Source organism: Pocillopora damicornis, chromosome 10, assembly GCF_964200805.1.
Source record: "Pocillopora damicornis chromosome 10, jaPocDami1.2, whole genome shotgun sequence".
NCBI classification, from domain to species: Eukaryota; Metazoa; Cnidaria; class Anthozoa; order Scleractinia; family Pocilloporidae; genus Pocillopora; species Pocillopora damicornis.
This window is the reverse complement of record NC_142679.1, coordinates 5,169,902-5,197,632: the sequence shown is the minus strand read 5'-3', so window position 1 is coordinate 5,197,632 and position 27,731 is coordinate 5,169,902. Positions and strand designations below refer to the sequence as shown.

Below are 27,731 nucleotides of genomic sequence, written 5' to 3'. Positions count from 1 at the left end.
TCGCGGAGGATTTAGCAGCCAAAATATTCCGACACCCCTCAAAACAATTCAGAAAGCATTACTTTTATTTTTCCTTTCTCTAACGACTGTGGTAATTAAGTCTGTAAAGAAACATACTGGCCTCTTTTACGGATAGTTTTAATAGTCCTTCAGGAAATGTGCTTTTTGTATGTACATACTTCCAGCATCGATGGCAACAACTGGCGTCGCACTTGTTACATATTCGTGGGCTATTAAATTACTATGATATAAAGACATGCTCAGAAGTTCAGGGAAGTTGCGAAGGCTTTATTTTACAAACACTTTTTTATGATTTTTATTTTCAAGAAAGTAAAAGCCTTTTTCACTAACACGGCTATAAAAACAGACCATTTGTAAATAACAGTTTTTGAAACATGTGGTTGGCCTGTGACTTCAAGGTTTGCTTCTAATCGCTTCAGTTTGTTTTGGTCTCTTGGTGTCTTGAAACAGGATTAAACATGATGGTCTGTTTATAATGTGTGACATCTGTTCGAGGGGTACTAATGGAACATCACCATTGGAAGGAAAGGTTTCACATTTCATTTCAAGTTGAAGAAAGTGATTTCATGTCGATATTTAAAACCTAGTGCAAGACTAAATTATGTGTCAATATATTATTATGCTAATAATATATCAATGAATTTCAGTCACCTTCGCAGTTGTTTTTGGTTGTAACGCCACGCAGAACCGGGCGTTACATGACAACTTGAGTTGCAATTGAAAATTCTATGAAGGCTACATTAGTTAGTGCCCAGATCTCTTCGTCGAGTTCCTTGAATCCCTGAAGGTGACGTATGGTGACTACAGCAGTTTTCTTCAGTTATGCCTTACTTTCATCTCAGAGAGATTTAGGTCAGGGTGAAGAGCCCAAGGAAGCCAGTTTGGACCATCCCTTGAATTGAGATTAACCTCGCCACATTAGTTTGCCCACCATGCACCATTAGGAAAACACTTTCCATGGAAGTTGTCATTATCTTGGTCTGGTGTGCCGAATTTCATCCCTCGGATGTTCAATTTAGGATCTGTATTTCCATAAAACCCATTTCCGATGTTTCCTTCGTACGAAGTCATGTCGCATCGATACTTTTCTGTTTCGTCAGCTACCCGAAACCCACCATATTTGGCATATCCCTTTTGGCCGTTGGTTCGGTGCAGATCTATTCGAAGAATGCTGTTGGAAGAGGCGATTCGGTGCAAGTTGTCGTTTCCAAGCCAGAATTCTTTGGACAAGTCGCCAAAGCCTACTCGATACTCTACCCACATTCGTCTAAAGCTTTGCTTGTATGGACTGGAACGTCTTTGAACCACAGTCCACCCACCTCCATCTGTGGTTTGGTCACAGTACACGTTTATGACCCCTTGACCATCTGGGTTGATTTTATAAATGCCATTCTGATTCGCTCCCAGGGTTTTCAGCTGCTGGCAGCTTCTCACTGTACATAAAACAAAAGAAACACAACATGAGATTATCGCAAATTTAAGTGTTCTTCTCTTCTATTTAGTCACGAGTTACCCACCTCCGCTGTGCTTTTCGCAATACACTCCTTTATAATCCTGTCGACATTCACACGTGAACATCCGGGGATTCCAACACGCGTCAACACATGTTCCACCATTTTGACATAAGGCCGAGGTGCAAACAGGTCTATTTCCTCCCTGGATGAAAATGGGAAGAATGGTTAAAGGTACTTTCATCCTTTTATGAGGCGAAACTTACCATAACAATACCTCATTAGGTTGAAATACATTCTCGTTCTTAGAGCTAACGTTTCTCTTTGATGGTGGTCTGTACCTTAATTCAAAATGAGTATAGACGTTTGATATTTCCAAAGTTTTGAGTAGGAATTCATTTTTTCCTCTCCTGTTCTCCTTCAAATAAAATTTCGTTTCCGGTGTATATCGACCCAACAATCTTGTCTCTATTTGAGCGAATTATATTTACCCGGGATTTCCTTTTAGAAAATGGACATTTAATCACAGCAATTGTGTCAATAATAAAATGCTCGAGTATGAGTGGTTCTTTTATCAATAAAACAGCTCTTATTTGCGGTTTGATTGACTGTTTCATGTCCAAATTGTTTGATTTCACCTGTCCTATTATTAGCACTCAGCAAATGTTAGCCAGTCAAAATGGAAAAAAATACACAAGTGCATTGAGCATTGGATATTTCGTACAATATTCAGACTTACAAGTTGAACTTTTGCTATATGAATCAATTCATGTGCGCATGTGTAAATCAAAGTTTTCATTCCTGCTCGTAATTTCAACTCATTCGCTCGATTGCTGCCTGAATTGTACCCCCGCCCACTGAGTTCCACCACATTTCAACTTACTGTGTTTCGGGCTAGAAATGAAGGTCAGTACAAACGCTGCTTTGTGTGCATGTTCAGTTTTAGGCAGCCCTACCGTTCTCTGAGATAAAGGCATTTATTTGACCTCTCGATACGACTTTGATACCACCTTGCTCAGAAGATGGAATTTGAAAAACCGAAGACCTCAAAGGTTCTTGCGCTTGGCAGGTTGAGCAGAGATGATTAAGTTTCTAACTGATCTGTAAATTTCTGACTCACCATCTGTGTTGTTGGCTCGTAGTAAGTGATGCCTTTTCTTAAAACAAAGTCACTTGGGGCTGTCGCTTTTGATTGGTCACTTAATTCACATGTTTTCCCCGAGTTTGCATAATTAAACGATCGACAGCGTGCGTTCCGTAGGCATTCCCACATGCAGTCTATCGGGCATGTGACAGTGTGCGTAGCAATCACGTGATTAACCAGAGTGTAGCCTAAAACAGATGCAAACATATCGTTATATATGACAGTTTCTTCAAGATATATCTTACAGGAAACAAAAAGAGAGAAATCAAGAGGACATTGACGACTTGATGAAAATCGTAAAAACTTATAAGATATTAGGAACACTTTGATTGGTCGAAAGCCTATCGTTCATTGTACTAGGAAACTCAGGGCCCCATTTTTAAAAGGTATAAAGCGCACTTTCTATTATTTTTCAGGCGTTAGTGCACTTGGAACGTTGGTAATCATGCACCTACGGGTCGTGATTTACAACTTTTCCCTGTGTTTTCCTAACATCTCGTGTGAGTTTTTGCGTCTGAAAACCGACAGGAAGTGAAAGTATTGCTTAGATGTTAACATATTTTTACATGGAATCATTTTTGACATGTTTTGTAAATTACTCAGTCTCGGTTTTCGTAAATTTCCGGCCAGTTCTATCTTAGGCTGTTCGCAACTCTTCGATACACAACAAGCGAATACACAAGGCTTCAAAGTTGTTGGTTCTTAACTCTGGAAACCCCTATAATTAATATTCCCACTCATCAGACGATTTTATCTCTGGTCTTCCTTTTCATCCTCATCGTCTTTGTTGGTCATGGTTTACTCTAGTTTGATCGTGTCTGTTACACGTTAACTTGAAGTAGTTCCATTTGAAGGAGAATAAAATTCCATCATTACTAAAACTGACCATAAAAATGAAAAGAGTATATCTCTAAGATTTTCGAGAGAAGTTAACTTTATTCCATTACAGCTACAAGCGAAGGGATATCAGGGGAGGAATGCACGACACGAAAAGCCGAATTTGACAGCTTGAAACCAGCTCATGTTAAGAGAAAGATTACTGAATGCTTTGCTACTTGAAGTGCTTCGACTCGCTACTCGGTATTAAAGTCTTTTTCACTAAAATACGAAAATTTGCTTGTGTTGTAACTGATGAATTAAAGTCAGCGCACCACGATTACGTTACCTTCAACCCCACTATTTAAATAGTCTCAACAAATCTTCTCGGTTCACATTGGTTCTGCGTCAAGTTTTCTATTCTTTGTGTGGTCTAAGATCTATTTTTGCCATTATTTGCAGTGCGCAAAGTATGTGTTTAAGTCAAGCTTTACCTTTTTCAGGATTTTCAGATCTTCTTAAACAAGACAACCGACCAGGGTTCGACGTTCCTGTTAGACTTTGAGCTGAGGGAGTTGCAAACTTCCAGCACAGGAGAAACTGAGAATGGAAGAGTAAAGTGAGTCGCTGCATTGTTTTCAAGTTACTTCCACTCGCTTTTTGCATTAGTTTACGATCAAGATAAAGTCGTGATAAGGAAGCTTTGACCTACTCGCTAGTGTGTCGACTTGAAAATGAATAATTTACGAGTGAAAATATATCTCATCCACAGTTTGTTTATGTGTTAGGGTTTAAGAAACTTAGCTGGAGATTGGCGAATAACATCGTTCACTGACTGAACCAGTTCGTGCGCTAATTATAGCATTCTCTTTTTTCAATTGCCATGGAATTAATTAACTTAACAGTTTTCTGGGTTTTGTGGTGCCTTTATCTTGCAAATAATTACCCTTGGGTTCAGTAGTCTAGAATTTAAAACTAAATAATGGCAGTCTAGAATTTAAAACTAAATAATAGTAGTCTAGAATTTAAAACTAAATAAAAGTAGTCTAGAATTTGAAACTGGATAAAGATAGAACTTAATTAAAACTAGATAAAATTAGATAAAAACCGATTGCATCCACATAGACACAACATGAAGGTTTTATCTGATCTTTATTGTGGGTTCAGTTTGCAGCTATGTTGACCCTTGAACTCCCAAGATCTGATTGTAAATTCTCGCCTCTAGCTGCTACACATTTCCTACTAAATAAGTCACAAGAATTTGGTGTAAGATCAAGACCATTAACTTCACATGATAAGCTTGAGTATTCTCATTACATGTTGGCGGATAATGTATGGATGTTATAGGGAGAAGTTACATGTTAGTCACTTATGGGAGTTAAAGGGTTAAGCATTTTGAGGTAATATGTGCGTTACGTAACTTTTATTAATCTCTGAAGAGTTTAAGTCCTGACCTTACTTTGTCTACTTTCAGGAATAACACTTAAGCGATCAGGTAAACATCGTTCAAAACGCAAGCTTAGCGTACAAATTTTCAAAAGAAAAACTACATATAAATAAAATTCTACTTTTATTAAAATTTAAAGAAAGAACGTGAGTCAGCTCTCGTCTACATAAATTATTAAGCACTTACCAGGCGAGATAGACGTATAAATTTGAAGTCCTGATGCGAAAAGGTACTGACCTGCAATGTAAGAATTGTAGAGACTGTATGGGGTATTTATTTCTAACCTTTACACATAAATGCGCGAAGGCGCTAAAGAACACACGTAACGTGAATTCAAGTCCGAACAATACTGACCCGCCACGTACGCATTGCATAATCTGTAAGGGGTATATTCTCTTTATACATAAATACACAAAGGCGCTAAAAGACGCTAAACCTAAATTTGAATCCTTGTGAAATAAATGCTGATTTCTTTCAAACTGCACGCAAACTCCAAATCATGAGCTTGATGCTTCGTCCTGTTCCTTCAGGAATAACGTCAACATCCTACCGATCGACTAAACATCGCTTAAAACGCAATCTCAGCATAAAAAAAAAAACTTTGAGAAGGAAAAACTTACAAATAAATAAAAATTGTGCTTTTATATTAAAGTTTGAAGAAATAAGGTGAGACAGCTCTTTACAAAAATTGTTTAGTATTTATCGGGTGAGACATATGTGCAAATGCCTCGTCCTAACAGGGAAGAAAAGAATACTTATTTTGACTTTTGAACTCCATAATAAATTATTTACAGTGAGACGGACAAAGACCTTTGGAGTTAACACTGGGGAAGAGAAAAGACAAATCAAAGTACCATAGAAGAATGATTAAAAACTTTATATCTCGTGTAGTTAGCCTTTTTTTAACTTATTTTTTTTAGTCACTATTTAATTGAATCGGACGAACATGTAGAAACTAAGGTTTAAAACAGCGCAATCTTCTTGTCAACATCATTAAATCACGATCTTCTTAGGCTCAAAATTTTCAGTAAAATTTCATCAGATGATATTTGATGCCAAACAAGAGATTGTAAAGTTTCTATTCTCTTGTTGATGCCTATTCTTTGTTCTTTTGGGTTTAGTGTGAAGAAAATTCAATGGAGAGGATGTGCTGATAGGGAATCAGTTTTATTCTGCGGCAAATCTCCGGCTTTTTGTAGTGACTAATTACGTAATCAGCTGGTCGAGTGACATCACTTTCCCGCCAAAATCAGCGTTCCATGGCGAGATCGGGGAGGACTGCTCACGATAATACTGATAATGGCAGACATGAGGGAGACTGACGATTCAAACATTTGATGAGGTTGTTTTCACGGATTTCCAGGATGAGTACTTTCCCGTATTTCACCTCAAAAGGAAGACAAACACGCTCGGCGGCTAGAGAAGCAATCGCAGCTTTGTCAACGAACCAAAAGGAACCAAGAAGGCACATCAAAATCGAATACGAGAAGCGACATGAAGAAGACTCGTCTAGGGACGACAAGAAAACTGAAGATGTTGCGGCCAAAAAGCGTAAAAAAGACACATCCACAGCACAGACACAAGGCTCAACTTGGCAGCCTCCTAACTGGAGAGAGCAGCTTGCTAATATTCGTGAAATGAGAAAAACACGCGATGCCCCAGTTGATTCACAAGGATGCGAGAAGACAGCTGATGAGAGCCAGTCACCAGAGGTGAGAGGAGATGAAATTGGCGATCCAGTGGGGTGGGGTGAGGGAAAAGCCAACGCAGTGGTCTCCTTTGAGCCATCTAAGCTTACTTATGAGAGGTAGAAACTTTTGGGGTAAAATTTCTGCACAGCCCCATACTATTGTAAAACAAATCTCTTTTCCCAATCACAATGTATTGTTTTTGTCATTGTTTTCTCTATCCAAGAACTGAGTGCATAATGTAGAATGGGGCTGTGTAGAAATTTTACCACTTTTTGTTGGTCAATGTCAACACATTCATTTACCCTCAGCAATTGATTGCATCCCACTTTTCATTTGATTTATTGACCAGATAAATTATTACAAATAGTTCAACAGCCTATGACTATGCTGCATACCATCTGGAATTTACTAACGAGAATTTGTTTGATAATCAGGAGCTTCTAGAATTGGACATCATTTCCTTTATTTTCATGATTCTAAATATTTGATGCAAGGGTGAAACTGTAAGGAGAAATTAGAAGCCAGTCACTCTTAGGAGAAAGAGGGTTAAGACAGTCCAGTATCAATGGTTCATCTCTCCTCACTTTTGCTGACAGTCTGATATCAAGTACTTATCTCCCTCATGCTGTCAAGTCAAACAAAAGACCAAGTTACTTTTGCTGCAATGGAAAAATTCAAGGCTTATGGGTTAACAAAAGAGAACATTCTTACAACATCAACAAGCAAAATTGGCTGGTGTAAAGGCTAAAAAAGCTGACATTTCGAGCATTAGCCCTTCATCAGAGCAATTGGAGGAATTGTGGGTTGTGTGTGGGTTTATATGCAGAAAGTGGAACTACACTATTGTTCCGTCACCATATTCTCACCAATAGCATAGCTCCACTTTCTGCAAACTTCCAGGTGTGGGCCCAAAAATGGTGCATATTACCATTAACATGGCTTGGGGACAAGTGACTGGAATTGGAGTTGATACTCATGTTCATAGAATTTCTAACAGACTGGGATGGGTCAAAAAACCTACTAAACTGCCAGAGGAAACTAGAATTGCTGTAGAAAGCTGGTGAAAAGTGATTTTGAATGATGCCAATTTACACAAATTCTCTTCACCAGGTGTTTTGCTCCTTCCTTGCCAAAGCCTTTTCACTTACTGCCACATTTTAGAGACCCAGCTATTGTGTAAGTTTCAAACAACTTTTACAAATATTCTGAAATGGACAGGCTTTTGTTCCTTCCTGACTTTCAAGGAGCAGAATGCAAAAAGGAAAACTGGTTTCAGAGACTAAATTAGTGAATTCTTTTTCTGTTTTGCAGAGAGGAGTAGGATGAACTGAAAGTATTGTTGGTTGGGTTTGCTAAACAGACATGTGTTCCTGTAAGTCTAATGTGCGAGTTCTGTCTTAACTCCAAGATCTGTTGAAAAGGTCGAAGAAGGAGCAGAGAAAAAGCTGAGGTGGAAACTAAGAAAAAATTTTCACCCAGAAAGGATGGAAAGGACACTAAAACTTAAAGGGGAAATTAAGTTTTACTTTAACTCAGGCTGTCCTTGTCCTTAGCCTTGGGCCATGTTGTGCAAAGCTGGGTTGAGGTAGCCTCATGGTTAGTGTGAAATCTGATGTCAGATCTTAACCCTCAAACTCCCAGAAGTGATTCATATATGAGAAGGTAGAAGTTGTTATCTTGATCTAACACCAAATTCTCACAACTAATTTACAAGGAAATGTTAAGCAGGTAAAGGAGGAAATTAATAATCAGATCTTGTGAGTTATAGGGTTAAAGCTATAGAAGAAAATTCTTTACAATTTGTTTTGTCTACGATTTGATGATTGGATACCTTTTAAAGAATAAAGAAAATTATCCAAAAAGGCTTTTTAACAAAGCAGTAAGGAAACCTGGATTAAAATTTAACCCTGGGTTAGCACTAATCAGCCTTCCAACAACTGAGCCCTGGTTAGCATTGGTCCTCAAACCATGTTTCAAGACTGGTTCCAACTGTGTAAAATAAATGTACAGGTTCATGATACAATGGATAAAAGGGGAGATGGAAGCAAAATCAAAGACTGTGAGACCTAGGTAACAAGGTGCTTTTTTTGTGAAAAATTTTTTATAAGTGGCACCCCTTCCTTCAGGGGAGTGATCTGCCATTGAATTTGATTTAGAAATTAGTTTATACTTTAAACGGTGGATGGCAACGAAGGCGCGCTCTGATTGGTTAAACTCGTCTAAACTTGTCTCAAACTCCTTTGCTATTCGCCTCTATAAGACCTCAACAGCCTACCCAACAGGGTCTACCGCCGGATTCAGGGCAACATCCCCTGTATCTCCAGCAACAGAGACTAAAGACCCCCCTCCGAAACCTAATGTCTCCATAGCGGTGGCTCCAAGCGGTATCGTTTTGCCGTGGTACATGGCTCTTGAGGAGAGACACGCGCCTGTAATAAACTATCAACTGTTTGCGCTTCAGGACGGCGGCACAACGGAGAACCCTCACCAGTAGAAGAAGATTGGAGTCGTCAAGGCGTTGCCGCTCTCTATGACTTGCACTCTGACTTAGTTATCACCCGGCAGTAAGAACCACTTCTTGGTACGTGCTACTGATGTTAATGGACGACAGAGTGAGTGCAGTGAGGCCTGCACTATTACTCTCAAATAAATAATTTTGGCAATAAGAGAAACTGTCTTGTACAGCTCTTCATCGGCACTATTGGTACTTACGTATAAGAATCTTAGTGTGGAGTCTTCAAGTTAGATTTATACCCCAAGAATACAACGGCAATCAATGATAGACAATCTGTATAGTACTGAACTTGGAGTATTTGTGAATCGAAATTTAATATATGTCTTCCTTGCCGTTGTTTTACGCCGTTGAAGCCAAACGTATTACATCTTTTACTTTTGGAGTAAAGAATGGCGATCTCAGATGCGTGAAATTTGTTTTAGTACGCCAAGGATATGAATTAATCGATTTTCTACAGTATTTACAGTTACTCATTTGTAGATTTTGTTTGCTTTTAGAAATGAGAGATTTTAAGAATGTGTTGCCGACATTTTTTTTTTTTTGGTTTTTTTTTGTCGTCGTATAATGACGGGTAGAACGAACTATTGATCAACCCTTGTGATGTGTTATTTTCAACAATAGGGGATCATTATAAGATGGTGTGGGTGTTGGGATTTTAAACTCGATTGCTTAAATCCTTAGCCTGAATGTGAAATCGCGATGTCAACCTGTTTCCCAGTCCTCTCCAGCATGAACCTTGAGAGAAAACAAATAGAACCCTGGAGAAGAGGCCCTCCCCCTCCCCCCCACCTTTTTTTTTTCTTTTCTTTTTTTTCCAAGTCATACAAACCTCCCCCGAACTTCGTTTGAGTTGAGTGAAATCTTTTAGTTCCTCCATCCGTGAACATCTAACTTGCAATACTTTCTTTGTTTGTCTAATTTTTTTTGCTCGACAATACGTTGAAGGGAGGAGATCAGGTTCGCGGAGGATTTAGCAGCCAAAATATTCCGACGCCCCTCAAAACAATTCAGAAAGCATTACTTTTATTTTGCCTTTCTCTAACGACTGTGGTAACTAAGTCTGTAAAGAAACATACTGGCCTCTTTTACGGATAGTTTTAATAGTCCTTCAGGAAATGTGCTTTTTGTATGTACATACTTCCAGCATCGATGGCAACAACTGGCGTCGCACTTGTTACATATTCGTGGGCTATTAAATTACTATGATATAACGGTATGCTTAGAAGTTCAGGGAAGTTGCGAAGGCTTCGTTTTACAAACACTTTTTTATGATTTTTATTTTCAAGAAAGTAAAAGCCTTTTTTCACTAACACGGCTATAAAACCAGACCATTTGTAAATAACAATTTTTGAAACATGGAGTTGGCCTGTTACTTCAAGGTTTGCTTTTGATCGCTTCACTTTGTTTTGGTCTCTTGGTGTCTTGAAACAGGATTAGACATAATGGTCTGTTTATAATGTGTGACATCTGTTCGTGGGGTGCTAATGGAACATCACCATTGGAAGGAAAGGTTCCACATTTCACTTCAAGTTGAAGAAAGCGATTTCATGTCGATATTTTAAGCCTAGTGCTAGACTAAATTATGTGTTTATAATATATCAATGGATTTCAGTCACCTTCGCAGCTGTTTTTGGTTGTAACGCCACGCAGCACCGGGCGTTACATGACAACTTGAGTTTCCATTGCAAATTCTATGAAAGCTACATTAGTTAGTGCCCAGATCTCTTCGTCGAGTTCCTTGCATCCTTGAAGGTGAACTATGGTGACTATAGCAGTTTTGTTCAGTTATGCCTTACTTTCATCTCAGAGAGATTTAGGTCAGGGTGAGTAGCCCAAGGACGCCAGTTTGGACCACCCCTTGCATTGAGATTAACCTCGCCACATTGGTTTGCCCACCATGCACCATCAGGAAAACACTTGCCAGAGTAGTTGTCATCATCTTGGTCTGGTGTGCCGAATTTCATCCCTCAGATGTTCAAATTAGGATCTGTATTACCATAAAACCCATTTCCGATGTTTCCTTCGTACGAACTCATGTCGCATCGATACTTTTCTGTTTCGTTAGCTACCCGAAACCCACCATATTTGGCATATCCCTTTGTGCCGTTGGTTCGGTGCAGCTCTATTCGAAGAATGCTGTCTGAAGAGGCGATTCGGTGCAAGTTGTCGTTTCCAAGCCAAAATTCTTTGGACAAGTCGCCAAAGCCCACTCGATACTCTACCCACGTTCGTCTAAAGCTTTGCTCGTATGGACGGGAACGTCTCTGAACCACAGTCCACCCACCTCCATCTGTGGTTTGGTCACAGTACACGTTTATGACCCCTTGACCATCTGGGTTGATTTTATAAATGCCATTCTGATTCGCTCCTTGGGTTTTCAGCAGGTGGCAGGTTCTCACTGTACATAAAACAAAAGAAACACAACATGAGACTTGTTGCTGAAAGGAAATTATCGCAAATTTAAGTGTTCTTCTCTTCTATTTAGTCACGAGTTACCCACCTCCGCTGTGCTTTTCCCAATACACTCCTTTATAATCCTGTCGACATTCACACGTGAACATTCGGGGATTCCAACACGCGTCAACACATGTTCCACCATTTTGACATAAAGCTGAGACGCAAACAGGTCTATTTCCTCCCTGGGAGAAAATGGAAGAATGGTTAAACGTACTTTCATCCTTTTATAAGGCGAAACTTACCATGACAATACCTTATTAGGTTGAAATACATTCTCGTTCTTAGAGCTAACGTTTCTCTTTGATGGTGGTCTGTACCCCTAATTCAAAATGAGTATAGACGTTTGATATTTCCAAAGTTTTGAGTAGGTATTCATTTTTTCCTCTCCTGTTTTCCTTCCAATAAAATTTCGTTTCAGGTGTATATCGACCCAACAATTTTGTCTCTATTTGAGCAAATTATATTTACCCAGGATTTCCTTTTAGAAAATGGGCATTTTATGACAGTAATTGTGTCAATAATAAAATGCTCGAGTATGAGTGGTTCTTTTATCAATTAAACAGCTCTTATTTGCGGCTTGATTGACTGTTTCCTATCCAAATTGTTTGATTTTACCTGTCCAATTATTAGCACTCACCAAATGTTAGCCAGTCAAAATGGAAAAAAATTTCTGAAGTGCATTGAGCATTGGATATTTCGTACAATATTTAGATTTACGACTTGAACTTTTGCTATATGAATCAATTCATGTGCGCATGTGTAAATGAAAGTTTTCATACCTGCTCGTAATTTCAAATCATTCGCTCGATTACTGCCTGAATTGTACTCCCGCCCACTGAGTTCCACCACATATCAACTTACTGTGTTTTGGGCTAGAAATGAGGGTCTTACAAACGCTGCTTTGTGTGCATGTTCAGTTTTAGGCAGCCATACCGTTCTCTGAGATGAAGGCATTTATTTGACCTCTCGATACGACTTTGATACCACCTTGCTCAGAAGATGGAATTTGAAAAACCGAAGACCCCAAAGGTTCTTGCGCTTGGTAGGTTGAGCAGAGATGATTAAGTTTCTAACTGATCTGTAAATTTCTATAACTCACCATCTGTGTCGTTGGCTCGTAGTAAGTGATGCCTTTTCTTAAAACAAAGTCACTTGGGGCTGTCGCTTTTGATTGGTCACTTAATTCACATGTTTTCCCTGAGTTTGCATAATTAAACGATCGACAGCGTGCATCCCGTAGGCATTCCCACATGCAGTCTATCGGGCACGTGACAGTGTGCGTAGCAATCACGTGATTAACCAGAGTGTAGCCTAGAACAGATGCAAACATATCGTTATATATGAGAGTTTTCTTCAAGATGTATCTTACATAAAACAAAAAGAGAGAAATAAAGAGAATATTATGACTTGATGAAAATCGTAAACATTTAGAAGATATTAGGAACACTTTGATTGGTCGAAAGCCTATCGTTCATTGTACTAGGAAACTCAGAGCTCCATTTTTAAAAGCTAGAAAGCGCACTTTCTATCACTTTTCAGGCGTTAATGCACTTGGAACGTTGTTAATATTGCACCTTCGGATCGTGATTTACAACCTTTCCCTGTGTTTTCCTAACATCCCGTGTGAGTTTTTGCGCCTGAAAACCGACAGGAAGTGAAAGTATTGCTTAGATGTTAACATATTTTTACATGGAATCATTTTTGACATGTTTTGGAAATTACTCGGTCTCGGTTTTCGTAAATTTCCGGCCAGTTCTATCTTAGGCTGTTCGCAACTCTTCGATACACAACAAGCAAATACACAAGCCTTCAAAGTTGTTGGTTCTTAATTCTGGAAACCCCTATAATTAATATTCCCACTCATCAGACGATTTTATCTCTGGTCTTCCTTTTCATCCTCATCGTCCTTGTTGGTCATGGTTCACTCTTGTTTGATTGTGTCTGTAACACGTTAACTTGAAGTAGTTCCATTTGAAGGAGAATAAAATTCCATCATTACTAAAAGTGACCATACAAGTGAAAAGAGTTTATCTCTGAGATTTTTGAGAGAAGTTAACTTTATTTTATTACAGCTACAAACAATTACCCAAGGGTTCAGTAGTCTAGAATTTAAAACTAAATAATAGTAGTCTAGAATTCAAAACTAAATAATAGTAGTCTAGAATTCAAAACTAAATAATAGTAGTCTAGAATTTGAAACTGGATAAAGATAGAACTTAATTAAAACTAGATAAAATTAGATAAAAACCGATTGCATCCACATAGACACAACATGAAGGTTTTGTCGTATCTAATCTTTATTATGGGTTCAGTCCGCAGCTATAGTAACCCTTTAACTCCCAAGATCTGATTGTTAATTCTCCCCTCTAGCTGCTACACATTTCCTAGTAAATAAGTCACGAGAATTTGGTGTAAGATCAAGACTATTAACTTCCACATGATAAGTTTGAGTATTCTCATTACATGTTGGCGGATAATGTATGGATTTTATAGGGAGAAGTTACATGTTAGTCACTTATGGGAGTTAAAGGGTTAAGCATTTTGAGGTAATATGCCCGTTGTGTAACCTCTTATCAATCTCTGAAGAGTTTAAGTCCTGACCTTACTTTGCCTACTTTCAGGAATAACACTTAAGCGATCAGGTAAACATCGTTCGAAACAAAACCTTAGCGTACAAATTTTCAAAAGAAAAACTACATATGAATAAGATTCTGCTTTTATTAAAATTTAAAGAGAGAACGTGAGTCAGCTCTCGTCTACATAAATTATTAAGCACTTACCAGGCGAGATATACGTATAAATTTGAAGTCCTGATGCGAAAAGGTACTGACCTGCAATGTAAGAATTGTAGAGACTGTATGGGGTATTTATTTTTAACCTTTATCTATAAATGTGCGAAGGCGCTAAAGAACGCACGTAACATGAATTCAAGTCGGAACAATACTGACCCGTAACATACGCATCGCATATAATCTGTAAGGGGTATATTCTCTTTATACATAAATACACAAAGGCGCTAAAGGACGCTAAACCTAAATTTGAATCCTTGTGAAATAAATGCTGATTGCTTTTAAACTGCAAGCAAACTCCAAATCATGAGCTTGATGATTCGTCCTGTTCCTTCAGGAATAACGTTAACATTCTACCGATCGACTAAACATCGCTTAAAACGCAATCTCAGCATAAAAAAAAAACCTTTTTAGAAGGAAAAACTTACAAATAAATAAAAACTGTGCTTTTATATTAAAGGTTGAAGAAATAAGGTTAGACAGCTTTTTACATAAATTATTTAGTATTTATCGGGTGAGACAAATGTGCAAATGCCTCGTCCTAACACGGAAGAAAACAATACCTATTTTGACTTTTGAACTCCATAATAAATTATTTACAGTGAGAAGGACAAAGACCTTTGGAGTTAACACTGGGGAACTATTTAACTGAATCGGACGAACATGTAGAAACTAAGGTTTAAAGCAGTTCAATCTTCTCGTCAACATCATTAAATCACGATCTAAGGAGGACTCCCTCCCAATCTCATTCATTTCATCTAAACCGCCCCATCTAAAGGCAAGTGACATGAGTTTTCTGTTAAAACCATTGATTTACTTTGTTGTTTTAATAAGGTAAAATTTTGATGTTTCCTTATTCTCGTGTTTGCCGCTCAAGTTCGTGTAAATTTTAATCATGAACACTTCTTAAGCTCAAAATTTTCAGTAAAATTTCATCAGATGTTATCTGATGCCAAACAAGAGATTGTAAAGTTTATATTCTCTTGTTGATGCCTATTCTTTGTTCTTTTGGGTTCAGTGTGGAGAAAATTCAATGGAGAGGATGTGCTAATAGGGAATCAGTTTTATTCTTCGGCAGATCTCTGGCTTTTACGTGGTGACTAATTACGTAATCAGCTGGTCGAGTGACATCACTTTCCCGCCAAAATCAGCGTTCCATGGCGAGAACGGGGAGGACTGTTCACAATTTAATAATACTGGATAATGCAGATGCAGGGGAGATTGGCGATTCAAACATATGATCAGTTTGTTTTCACGGATTTCCAGGATGAGTGAAAGGAAGACAAACCGCGCTCGGTGGCTAGAGAAGCAATCGCAGCTTTGTCAACGAACCAAAAGGAACCAAGAAGGCACATCAAAATCTTTACGAGAAGCGACATGAAGAAGACTCGTCAAGGGACGACAAGAAAACTGAAGATGTTGCGGCCAAAAAGCGTAAAAAAGACACGTCCACGGCACAAACACAAGGTTCAACTTGGCAGCCTCTGAACTGGAGAGAGCAGCTTACTAATATTCGTGAAATGAGAAAAACACGCGATGCCCCAGTTGATTCACAAGGATGCGAGAAGACAGCTGATGAGAGCCAGTCACCAGAGGTGAGAGGAGATGAAATTGGCGATCCAGTGGGGTGGGGTAAGGGAAGCCGACACAATGGTCTCCTCTGAGCCAACTAAGCTTATTTATGAGAAGTAGAAACGTTTTGGGTAAAATTTCTGCACAGCCCCATACTATTGTAAAACAAATCTGTTTTCCCAACGGCAATGTATTGTTTTTTTCATTGTTTTCTCTATCCAAGAACTGAATGCATGATGTAGAATGGGGGCTGCGTAGAAATTTTACCACTTTTTGCTTGTTCAATTGCAACACATTAATTTACCTTCAGCAAATGATTGCATACCACTTTTCGTTTGATTTATTGACAAGATAAATTATTACAAAAAGTTCAACAACTACTGTGACGTTGATGTGTGATTCAGGGGTGATGGTGTAATAAGAAATTAGATGTCAGTCACTCCTAGGTGTCAAAGGGTTAAGGTGGGTGAGGATCAGTTTGCAGAGTATGGCAGTGCATGCACAAGTTCCCATTTAAAAGTCAATTGCATGCCAAAATCACTGCACAGCATGAAGATCTGCCATACTCTGCAGCCTGAGGTGAGGTTGAAGCCTTCTCATTAGAACCTGGAAAACTGGGTCAGTCTTTTTTCAGATATCTTGCCTTACTGATGTTTATTTGTCAATTTTTTGTGATGATTTTGGTTTCTTTTTTTCTCTATTGACAAACAAATTCTCCTTGTCAGCACCTTAGGAAATGTATAAAGAACAGTGTGGAGAATATGCATACTGATGTTAGGGTGGAAAGGGTTAAAGAGTAGCCAGTCAGAAATCTTACCTTGCATGTAAGATTGACATTTCCCTTCTAATCAGAAGACAAAGTGACTGCTGATTAAGCTTGCCACATCATCAGACACAACTGAAGAGTTTGCTCAGAAGAAAGAGGGTGCTTACAAATATTAGTATAATTCTACCATTGTCCTATCACAAACAGTGAAAACTATGCTGCATACTATCTGGAATTTACGAGGAGAATTTGTTTGACAATCAAGAGCTTCTAGAATTGAACATCATTTACTTTATTCTCGTGATTTTAAGTATTTGATGCAAGGGTGAAACTGCTAGGAGAAATTAGAAGCCAGCCACTCTTAGGGAAAAGAGGGTTAAGACAGTCCAGTATCAATGGTTCATCTCTCCTCACTATTGCAGACAGTCTGATATCAAGTACTTATCTCCCTCATGCTGTCAAGTCAAACAAAAGACCAAGTTACTTTTGCTGCAATGGAAAAGTTAAAGGCTTATGGATTAACAATAGAGAACATTCTCACAACATCAACAAGCAAAATTGGTGAACTTATCTACCCTGTTGGCTTCTGGAAGGTGAGTAAATTTTTATTTTAGTTAGAAACTTGATTTTGACAGAATTTACCCACTAGGAAAGCAACTTGCAAAATAGTCTGAAGGCCTTCTCTCCCCTTATTGAATAAAAGTTGTGAACATTTTTTTAAAACTTACTAATAGGACTTTTTAGAGTAGCTACTGATAATAATTTTTTCATCATCAGTCGTGTTAAACAGGGTTCAGGGGGATCTGATATTAGCATGTTACTGAATCTATATACCAAGTTGTTTTATTATTTTCACTTGTCACTTTTTCACTTACAAAGAGGGGTAGATTGGTTTATATATCCTCCATAGAACCCTCTGAGTCCCCTTCCTCCCTCCCCCTTGTTGCAAAAATGACTTGCAGAAGTCTAAAATTAGAAAAAGAAGCAACAAAAATGGTTCAAAATCTGACACTGAACTTCATTTTTAACTTGTAACCCTTTAACTTCCAGATGTGATCAATATAAAACTTCTCCCAGTAATATCCTTACATTATTCAGCAAAAAAGTAATGAGAATATTCAAACTTATCAGGTAGAAATTGTTGTCTTGATCTAACAACAACTTCTTGTAACTAATTTACAAGGATATGTGTAGCAGCTAGAAGGGAGAATTAGCAATCAGATCTTGGGAGTTAAAGGGTTAAACTTATCCTACCAATGTGAACTATGGCTTGGTACAATATAGAGTATTTTCCAGGGTACTTATTATAATTATGCTTTGATTGTAGAAAAAAGCTGAGTACATCAAGAATGCCACTAAAATTTGTGCTGAGAATTACAATGGAGACATTCCACCAACAGTAGAAGAGCTGGTCAAACTTCCAGGTGTGGGCCCAAAAATGGCGCATATTACCATGAACGTGGCTTGGGGACAAGTGACTGGAATTGGATTTGATACTCATGTTCATAGAATTTCTAACAGACTGGGATGGGTCAAAAAACCTACTAAACTGCCAGAGGAAACTAGAATTGCTGTAGAAAGCTGGCTTCCAAGGTAAAAGTGATTTTGAATGATACCAAGTTATGCAAATTCTCTTCACCAGGTGTTTTGCTCCTTCCCTGCCAAAGCCTTTTCACTTACTGCCGCATTTTAGAGACCCAGATATTGTGCAAGTTCCAAACAAATTTTACAAATATTATGAAATAAACAGGCTTTTGGTCCTTCTTGACTTTTAAGGACTGTAATGGAAAAAGGAAATTTTTAAGGACTTTGAGACCTAGATTGAAGGTTCTCTAGATGCATAGCAAACCTTGACTATCATATGCTGTTTACCAATAACCAACAATTAAATAATTAGAGTGTATGGTTTCAGAGACTGAATTAGTGAATTATTTTTCTGTTTTCTCAGAGAGGAGTGGGATGAACTGAATGTATTGTTGGTTGGATTTGGTCAACAGACATGTGTTCCTGTAAGTCCAATGTGCAAATTCTGTCTTAACTCCAAGATCTGTCCTGAAAGTCAAAGAAGGAGCAGAGGAAAAGCTGAGGAGGAAACTAAGAAGAAACTTTCACCCAGATAGGATGGAAAGGACACTAAGGGGGAATTGAGTTTTACTTTAACTGAGGCTGTCCTTGTCTTTATCCTTGGGCCACGCTGTTCAAAGCTGGGTTCAGGTAACCTCATGTTTAGTGTGAAATCTCATATCAGATCTTAACCTTTTAACTCCCAGAAGTGATTCACATGTAACTTCTCCTTACAATATCCATGCACTATCCAGCAAACAGGTAATGAGAATATTCATTTGTATCAGGTAGAAGTTGTTATCTTGATCTAATTCTCGCAACTAATTTACAAGGAAATGTTAAACAGGTAGAGGAGGAAATTAATAATCAGATCTTGGGAGTTATAGGGTTAAAGCTATAGAAGAAAATTCATTACAATTTGTTTTGTTTAGGATTTGATGATTGGATGCCTTTTAAAAAATAAAGAAAACTATCCAAAAAAGGCTTTTTAACAAAGCAGTAAGGAAACCTGGATTAAAATTTAACCCTGGGTTAGCACTAATCAGCCTTCCAACCACTGAGCCCAGGTTAGCATTGGTCCTCAAACCATGTCTGAAGACTGGTTCCAACTGTGTAAAATAAATGTACAGGTTCGTGATACAATGGATAAAAGGCGAGATGGAAGCAAAATCACAGACTGTGGGACCTAGGTAACAAGGTGCTTTTTTTGTGAAAGATTTTTTATAAGTGGCACCCCTTCCTTAAAGGGAGAAATCTGCCGTTGAATTTGATTCAGAAATTAGTTTATACTTAAACGGTGGATGGCAATGAAGGCGCGCTCTGATTGGCTACTCAAACTCCTTTTACCCTTTGCTATTCGCCTTGCAAAGCTATTCACAAGTATCTATAAGACCCCAACAGCCTACCCAACAGGGTCTACCGCCGGGTTCAGGGCAACATCCCCCAGTATCTCCAGCAACAGAGACCCCCTACGAAACCTAATGTCTCCATAGCGGTGGCTCCAAGCGGTATCATTTTGTCGTGGTACATGGCTCTTGAGGAGAGACACGCGCCTATAATGAACTAGCAACTGTTTGCCCTTTAGGACGGCGGCACAACGGAGGACCCTCACCAGTGGAAGAAGATTGGAGTCGTCAAGGCGTTGACGCTTCCTATGGCTTGCATTCTGACTCAGTTATCACCCGGCAATAAGTGCCACTTCTTGGTACGCGCTACTGATGTTAATGGACGACAGGGTGAGTGCAGTGAGGCCTGCACTATTACTCTCAAATAAATCATTTTGGCAATAAGAGAAACTGTCTTGTACAGCTCTTTATCGGCACTAATAGTACTTACGTATAAGAAACTTAGTGTGGGGTCTTCAAGTTAGATTTATACCCCAAGAATACAACGGCAATCAGTGATAGACAATCTGTACAGTACTGAACTTGTAGTATTTGTGAATCGAAATTTAATATATGTCTTCTTCGCCGTGGTTATACGCCGCTGAAGCCAGACGTATTTACATCTTTTTACTTTTGAAGGAAAGAATAGCGATCTCAGATGCGTGAAATTTTTTTTATTACGTCAACTATATGAATTACTCGATTTTTTACAGTATTGATAGTTAGTGATTTGTAGATTTTGTTTGCTTTTAGAAATGGGAGATTTTAAGAATGTGTTGCCTTTTTTTTTTTTTTTCTTTTTTTTTGTCGTCGTATAATGACTGGCAGAACGAACTATTGATCAACCCTTTTGATGTGTTATCTTCAACAATGGGGGATCATCATAGGATGGTGTGGGTGTTGGGATTTTAAACTCGATCGATTAAATCCCTAGGCTGAATGTGAAATCGCGATGTCAACCTGTTTCCCAGTCCTCTCCAGCATGAATCTTGAGGGAAAACAGATAGAACCCTGGAGAAGAGGCCCTCTCCCCTTCCTTTTTTTTTTTTTTTTTTTTTTTTCAAGTCATAGAAAGCTCCCCCGAACTTCGTTTGAGTTGAGTGAAATCTTTCAGTTCTTCCATTCGTGAACATCTAACTTGCATTGCTTTCCTTTTTTGTCTAATTATTTTTTGCTCGACAATACGTTGAATGGAGGAGATCAGGTTCGCGGAGGATTTAGCAGCCAAAATATTCCGACGCCCCTCAAAACAATTCAGAAAGCATTACTTTTATTTTGCCTTTCTCTAACGACTGTGGTAACTAAGTCTGTAAAGAAACATACTGGCCTCTTTTACGGATAGTTTTAACAGTCCTTCAGGAAATGTGCTTTTTGTATGTACATACTTCCAGCATCGATGGCAACAACTGGCGTCGCACTTGTTACATATTCGTGGGCTATTAAATTACTATGATATAACGGTATGCTTAGAAGTTCAGGGAAGTTGCGAAGGCTTCGTTTTACAAACACTTTTTTATGATTTTTATTTTCAAGAAAGTAAAAGCCCTTTTCACTAACACGGCTATAAAAACAGACCATTTGTAAATAACAGTTTTTGAAACATGTGGTTGGCCTGTGACTTCAAGGTTTGCTTTTGATCGCTTCACTTTGTTTTGGTCTCGGTGTCTTGAAACAGGATTAGACATAATGGTCTGTTTATAATGTGTGACATCTGTTCGTGGGGTGCTAATGAAACATCACCATTGGAAGGAAAGGTTTCACATTTCATTTCAAGTTGAAGAAAGCGATTTCATGTCGATATTTAAAGCCTAGTGCTAGACTAAATTATGTGTCAATATATTATTATGCTAATAATATATCAATGGATTTCAGTCACCTTCGCAGCTGTTTTTGGTTGTAACGCCACGCAGCACCGGGCGTTACATGACAACTTGAGTTTCCATTGCAAATTCTATGAAGGCTACATTAGTTAGTGCCCAGATCTCTTCGTCGAGTTCCTTGCATCCTTGAAGGTGAACTATGGTGACTATAGCAGTTTTGTTCAGTTATGCCTTAATTTCATCTCAGAGAATTTTAGGTAAGGCGGAGAAGTCCAAGGACCCCAGTCCGGACCATCCCTTGCATTGAGATTAACCTCGCCACATTGGTTTGCCCACCATGCACCATCAGGAAAACACTTTCCAAGGGAGTTGTCATTATCTTGGTCTGGTGTGCCGAATTTCATCCCTCGGATGTTCAATTTAGGATCTGTATTTCCATAAAACCCATTTCCGATGTTTCCTTCGTACGAACTCATGTCGCATCGATACTTTTCTGTTTCGTTAGCTACCCGAAACCCACCATATTTGGCATATCCCTTTGTGCCGTTGGTTCGGTGCAGCTCTATTCGAAGAATGCTGTCAGAAGAGGCTATTCGGTGCAAGTTGTCGTTTCCAAACCAGAATTCTTTGGACAAATCACCAAAGCCTACTCGATACTCTACCCACGTTCGTCTAAAGCTTTGCTTGTATGGACGGGAACGTCTCTGAACCACAGCCCACCCACCTCCATCTGTGGTTTTGTCACAGTACACGTTTATGACCCCTTGACCATCTGGGTTGATTTTATAAATGCCATTCTGATTCGCTCCAAGGGTTTTCAGCTGCTGGCAGCTTCTCACTGTACATAAAACAAAAGAAACATTGTTGCTTAAAGGAAATTATCGCAAAGTTAGGTGTTCTCTTCTATTTAGTCACGAGTTACCCACCTCCGCTATGTTTTTCGCAATACACTCCTTTATAATCCTGTCGACATTCACACGTGAACATCCGGGGATTCCAACACTCGTCAACACATGTTCCACCATTTTGACATGAAGCCAAGGCGCAACCAGGTCCATTTCCTCCCTGAGTGAAAATGTAACAGTAACATGTGAAATTGTGTCAATAACAAAATGCTCGAGTATGAGTGGTTCTTTTATCAATAAAACAGCTCTTATTTGCGGCTTGATTGGCTGTTCCATGTCCAAATTGTTTGATTTCACCTGTCCAATTATAAGCACTTAGCAAATGTTAGCCAGTCAAAATGGAAAAAATATCTGAAGTGCGTTAAGTATTCGATATTTCTAACAACGTTTAGACTTCCGACCTGAACTTTTGCTATATGAATCAATTCATGTGCGCATGTTTAAATTAAAGTCATTCCTGCTCGTAATTTCAAATCATTCTCCCGATTGCTGCCTGAATTGTACTCCCGCCCACTGAGTTCCACCACATTTCAACTTACTGTGTTTCGGGCTAGAAATGAAGGTCTTACAAACACTACTCTGTGTAAATGTTCAGTTTTAGGCAGCCATACTGTTCTCTGAGATAAAGGCATTTATTTGACCTCTCGATATGACTTTGACACCACCTTGCTCAGAAGATGGAATTTGAAAAACCGAAGACCTCAAAGGTTCCTGCGCTTGGTAGGTTTAGCACTGATGATTAAGTTTCTAACTGATCTGTAAATTTCTACGACTCACCATCTGTGTCGTTGGCTCGTAGTAAGCGATGCCTTTTCTTAACACAAAGTCATTTGGGGCTGTCGCTTTTGATTGGTCACTTAATTCACATGTTTTCCCTGAGCTTGCATAATTAAACGATCGACAGCGTGCTTCCCGTAGGCATTCCCACATGCAGTCTATCGGGCATGTGACAGTGTGCGTAGCAATCACGTGATTAACCAGAGCGTAGGCTAAAACAGATGCAAACATATCGTCATATTTGAGAGTTTTCTTCAAGATGTATCTTACACGAAATAAAAAGAGAGAAATCAAGAGGATATTGACGACTTGATGAAAATCGTAAAAATTTATAAGATATTAGGAACACTTTGATTGTCGAAAGCCTATCGTTCATTGTACTAGTAAACTCAGGGCTCCATTTTTAAAAACTAGAAAGGGCACTTTCTATCATTTTTCAGGCGTTGGTGCACTTGGAACGTTGGTAATCATGCACCTTCGGGTCGTGATTTACAACTTTTCCCTGTGTTCTCCTAACATCCCGTGTGAGTTTTTGCGTCTGAAAACCGACAGGAAGTGAAAATATTGCTTAGATATTAACATATTTTTACATGGAATCATTTTTGACATGTTTTGAAAATTACTCAGTCTCGGTTTTCGTAAATTTCCGGCCAGTTCTATCTTAGGCTGTTCGCAACTCTACGATACACAACAAGCGAATACACAAGGCTTCAAAGTTGTTGGTTCTTAATTCTGGAAACCCCTATAATTAAGATTCCCACTCATCAGACGATTTTATGCTCTGATCACAGCGAATTCGATCACCGGTCTTCCTTTTCATCCTCATCGTCCTTGTTGGCCATGGTTTACTCTAGTTTGATCGTGTCTGAAACACGTTAACTTGAAGTAGTTCCATTTGAAGGTGAATAAAATTCCATCCTTACCATTAACTTTATTCCATTACAGCTACAAGCAAAGCGATGTCAGAGAGGAATGCACGACACGAAAAGCCGAATTTGACAGCTTGAAACGAGCTCACGTTAAGAGAAAGATAACTGAATGCTTTGCTAGTTGAGGTGCTTCGACTCGCGACTCGGTATTAAAGTGTTTTTGCTAAAATACGAAAATTTGTTTGTGTTGTAACTGATGAATTAAAGTCAGCGCACCACGATTACATTACCTTCAACCCCACTATTCAATTAAATAACCTCAACAAATCTTCTCGGTTCACATTGGTTCTGCGTCAAGTTTTCTACATTTGTGTAGTCCAAGATCTATTTTTGCCATTATTTTCAGTGCGCAAATTAAGTGTTTAAGTGAAGCTTTACCTTTTTCAGGATGTTCATATCTTCTTAAACAAGATAACCGACCAGGGTTCGACGTTCCTGTTAGACTTTGAGCTGAGGGAGTTGCAAACTTCCAGCACAAGAGAAACTGAGAATGGAAGAGTAAAGTGAGTCGCTGCATTGTTTTCAAGTTACTTCCACTCGGCTTTTGCATTAGTTCACGATCAAGATAAAGTCGTGATAAGGAAGCTTTGACCTCAATTAGTCGCTGGTGCGTCAACTTGAAAATGAATAATGTTCGAGTAAAAATAACTCTCATCCACAGTTTGTTTATGTGCTGGGTTTTAGAAACTTAGCAGGAGACTGGCGAATAACATTTATTATTAAAAGCTCGATCAACTTCAAAATCTGAAACACTTAGTAAGGATTCTCTTCTATTTCTATTGAAGAAAGATGGAACGGTTTAAGGGGGGAAAGTAAGTGTGCAAGGTTTTCTTAGGAAGACATTGATAACATTTCACGACATTCGTTCACTGACTGAACCAGTTCGTGTGCTAATTATAGCATTCTTTTTTCTCAATTGCCATTAATTAATTAACTTAACAGTTTTCTGGGTTTTGTGGTGCTCTAGAATTTAAAACTAAATAATAGAAGTCTTGAATTTGAAATTAGGGAGAAGTTACATGTTAGTCACAGTTAGTTAAGAGTTAAAGGGTAAAGCATATTGAGGTAATCCGCGCGTTATGTAACCTCTTATCAATCTCTGAAGAGTTTAAGTCCTGACCTTACTTTGTCTACTTTCAGGAATAACACTTAAGCGATCAGGTAAACATCGTTCAAAACGCAAGCTTAGCGTACAAATTTTCAAAAGAAAAACTACATATGAATAAAATTCTGCTTTCATTAAAATTTAAAGAAATAACGTGAGTCAGCTCTCCTCTACATAAATTATTAAGTATTTACCAGGCGAGATATACATATAAATTTGAAGTCCTGATGCGAAAAGGTACTGACCCGCAATGTAAGAATTGTAGAGACTGTATGGGGTATTTATTTCTAACCTTTATCTATAAATGCGCGAAGGCCCTAAAGAACGCACGTAACATGAATTCAAGTCGGAACAATACTGACCCGCAACGTACGAATTGTATAGTCTGTAAGAGGTATATTCTCTTTATACATAAATACACAAAGGCGCTAAAGAACGCTAAACCTAAATTTGAATCCTTATGAAATAAATGCTGATTGCTTACAAACTGCACGCAAACTCCAAATCATGAACTTGATGATTCGTCCTGTTCCTTCAGGAATAACGTTAACATCCTACCGATCGACTAAACATCGCTTAAAACGCAACTTTAGCATAAAAAAAAACTTTCAGAAGGAAATTTTTTCTGAGGAAGACATTGATAACATTTCACGACATTGGTTCACTGACTGAACTTGTTCGTGCGCTAATTATAGCATTCTTTTTCTTTTAAATTGCCATGGAATTAATTAACTTAACAATTTTCTGGGTTTTGTGGTGCTTTTATCCTGCAAATAGTTACCCAAGGGTTCAGTGTCTAGAATTTAAAACTAAATAATAGAAGTCTAGAATTTGAAACTATAAAGATATAATTTAATTAAAACTAGATAAAATTAGATAAAAACAGATTGATCATGTTAGAAAAAAGAAACAAAACATGAAGGTTTTATCTAATCTTTATTGTGGGTTCAGTCCGCAGCTATGTTGACCCTTGAACTCCCAAGATCTGATTGTAAATTCTCCCCTCTAGCTGCTACACATTTCCTAGTAAATAAGTCACGAGAATTTGGTGTAAGATCAAGACTATTAACTTCCACATGATAAGTTTGAGTATTCTCATTACATGTTGACGGGTAATGTATGGATGTTATAGGGAGAAGTTACATGTTAGTCACTTATAAGAGTTAAAGGGTAAAGCATTTTGAGGTAATCCGCGCGTTATGTAACCTCTTATCAATCTCTGAAGAGTTTAAGTCCTGATCTTACTTTGTCTACTTTCAGGAATAACACTTAGGCGATCGTTCAAAACGCAAGCATAGCGTACAAATTTTCAAAAGAAAAACTACATATAAATAAAATTCTGCTTTTATTAAAATTTAAAGAAATAACGTGAGTCAGCTCTCTTCTACATAAATTATTAAGTATTTGCCAGGCGAGATATACATATAAATTTGAAGTGCCGATGCGAAAAGGTACTGACCCGCAATGTAAGAATTGTAGAGACTGTATGGGGTATTTATTTTTAACCTTTATCTATAAATGCGCGAAGGCGCTACTTTAAATAAACATCAAAGCAAGCAGACGGGGGACCAAAACATGACGGTCCTTGGGAAACTATTCGTTATTGCACGTCCAGTTCGCAGCTATATTAAGCATACTGAGGTTAAAAGTTAGTTTATTAGGCAATCTCTTTGATTCACCTGCTACGTAACCTCTCAGCAATAAAAAGTTTACATCCTGAGCTTGGTGCTTCTTCCTGCTTGGGTTCAGGAATAACGTTATTACGATCGGGTAAATATCGGAATAATACTGACCCGCAACGTACGAATTGTATAGTCTGTAAGGGGTATATTCTCTTTATACATAAATACGCAAAAGCGCTAAAGGACGCTAAACCTCAATTTGAATCCTTGTGAAATAAATACTGATTGCTTTCAAACTGCACGCAAACTCCAAATTATGAGCTTGATGATTCGTCCTGTTCCTTCAGGAATAACATTAACATCCTACCGATCGACTAAACATCGCTTAAAACCCAATCTTAGCATAAATAAAACTTTTAGAAGGAAAAACTTACAAATAGATAAAATTGTGCTTTTATATTAAAGTTTGAAGAAATAAGATGAGACAGCTCTCTACATAAATTATTTAGTATATACCGGGTGAGACATATGTGCAAATGCCTCATCCTAACACGGAAGAAAACAATACCTATTTTGACTTTTGAACTCCATAATAAATTACTTACAGTGAGACGGACAAACACCTTTGGAGTTAACACTGGGGAAGAGAAAAGACAAATCAAAGCGCCATAGGAGATTGATGTAAAAATTTATATCTCGTGTAGTTAGCCTTTTTTTAACTTATTTTTTCAGACACTATTTAACTGAATCGGAGGAACATGTAGATACTAAGGTTTAAAACAGCGCAATCTTCTTGTCAATTATCATTAAATCATGATCTAAGGAGGACTCTCTTCCAATCGCATTCATTTCATCTAAACCGCCCCATCTAAACGTTAATTAGTTTCTGTTAAAACCATTGATTTACTTTGTTGTTTTAATAAAGTAAAATTTTGATGTTTCATTATTTTCATGTT

General features: G+C 38.2%; 3 protein-coding genes and 2 pseudogenes across 6 annotated transcripts; 2 read left to right on the top strand and 3 right to left on the bottom strand.

Moving 5' to 3' along the window:
• Nucleotides 1-393: 393 nt before the first annotated feature.
• LOC149038586 (fibrinogen-like protein 1) lies at nt 394-4,098 on the bottom strand. The gene is made up of 4 exons (XM_089184846.1): nt 3,927-4,098; nt 2,593-2,804; nt 1,545-1,677; nt 394-1,454 (listed from the first exon to the last, which is right to left on the bottom strand). Exons 1-4 carry the CDS (start codon nt 4,096-4,098, stop codon nt 940-942), a joined length of 1,032 nt encoding a protein of 343 aa, XP_089040972.1. The 3' UTR covers nt 394-939.
• Nucleotides 4,099-6,159: 2,061 nt separating this feature from the next.
• On the top strand, nt 6,160-9,598 carry LOC149038585 (uncharacterized). 3 transcript variants are annotated; one of them, XM_089184847.1, is made up of 3 exons: nt 6,160-6,591; nt 7,681-7,746; nt 7,882-9,598. In XM_089184847.1, the coding sequence occupies exons 1-2, from the start codon at nt 6,217-6,219 to the stop codon at nt 7,729-7,731; spliced, it is 426 nt and encodes a 141-aa protein (XP_089040973.1). In that variant the 5' UTR covers nt 6,160-6,216; the 3' UTR covers nt 7,732-7,746; nt 7,882-9,598. The 3 variants fall into 3 exon arrangements, 1 of the variants encoding a protein (XP_089040973.1); XR_016180441.1 differs by having other exon boundaries at nt 6,180-7,746; XR_016180442.1 differs by having other exon boundaries at nt 6,180-8,640; nt 9,032-9,598.
• Nucleotides 9,599-10,866: 1,268 nt separating this feature from the next.
• LOC149038584 (fibrinogen-like protein A) lies at nt 10,867-12,872 on the bottom strand (annotated as a pseudogene).
• A 2,398-nt stretch (nt 12,873-15,270) lies between these two features.
• Nucleotides 15,271-18,789, top strand: LOC149038583 (endonuclease III-like protein 1; annotated as a pseudogene). Its single transcript, XR_016180255.1, has 5 exons — nt 15,271-15,297; nt 15,610-15,926; nt 17,092-17,262; nt 17,997-18,262; nt 18,618-18,789. The product of XR_016180255.1 is annotated as an endonuclease III-like protein 1 (transcript).
• A 2,085-nt stretch (nt 18,790-20,874) lies between these two features.
• On the bottom strand, nt 20,875-23,961 carry LOC149038582 (fibrinogen-like protein A). The gene is made up of 4 exons (XM_089184156.1): nt 23,924-23,961; nt 23,120-23,384; nt 22,364-22,502; nt 20,875-22,275 (listed from the first exon to the last, which is right to left on the bottom strand). Exons 1-4 carry the CDS (start codon nt 23,959-23,961, stop codon nt 21,659-21,661), a joined length of 1,059 nt encoding a protein of 352 aa, XP_089040282.1. The 3' UTR covers nt 20,875-21,658.
• Between the last annotated feature and the right edge of the window lie 3,770 nt (nt 23,962-27,731).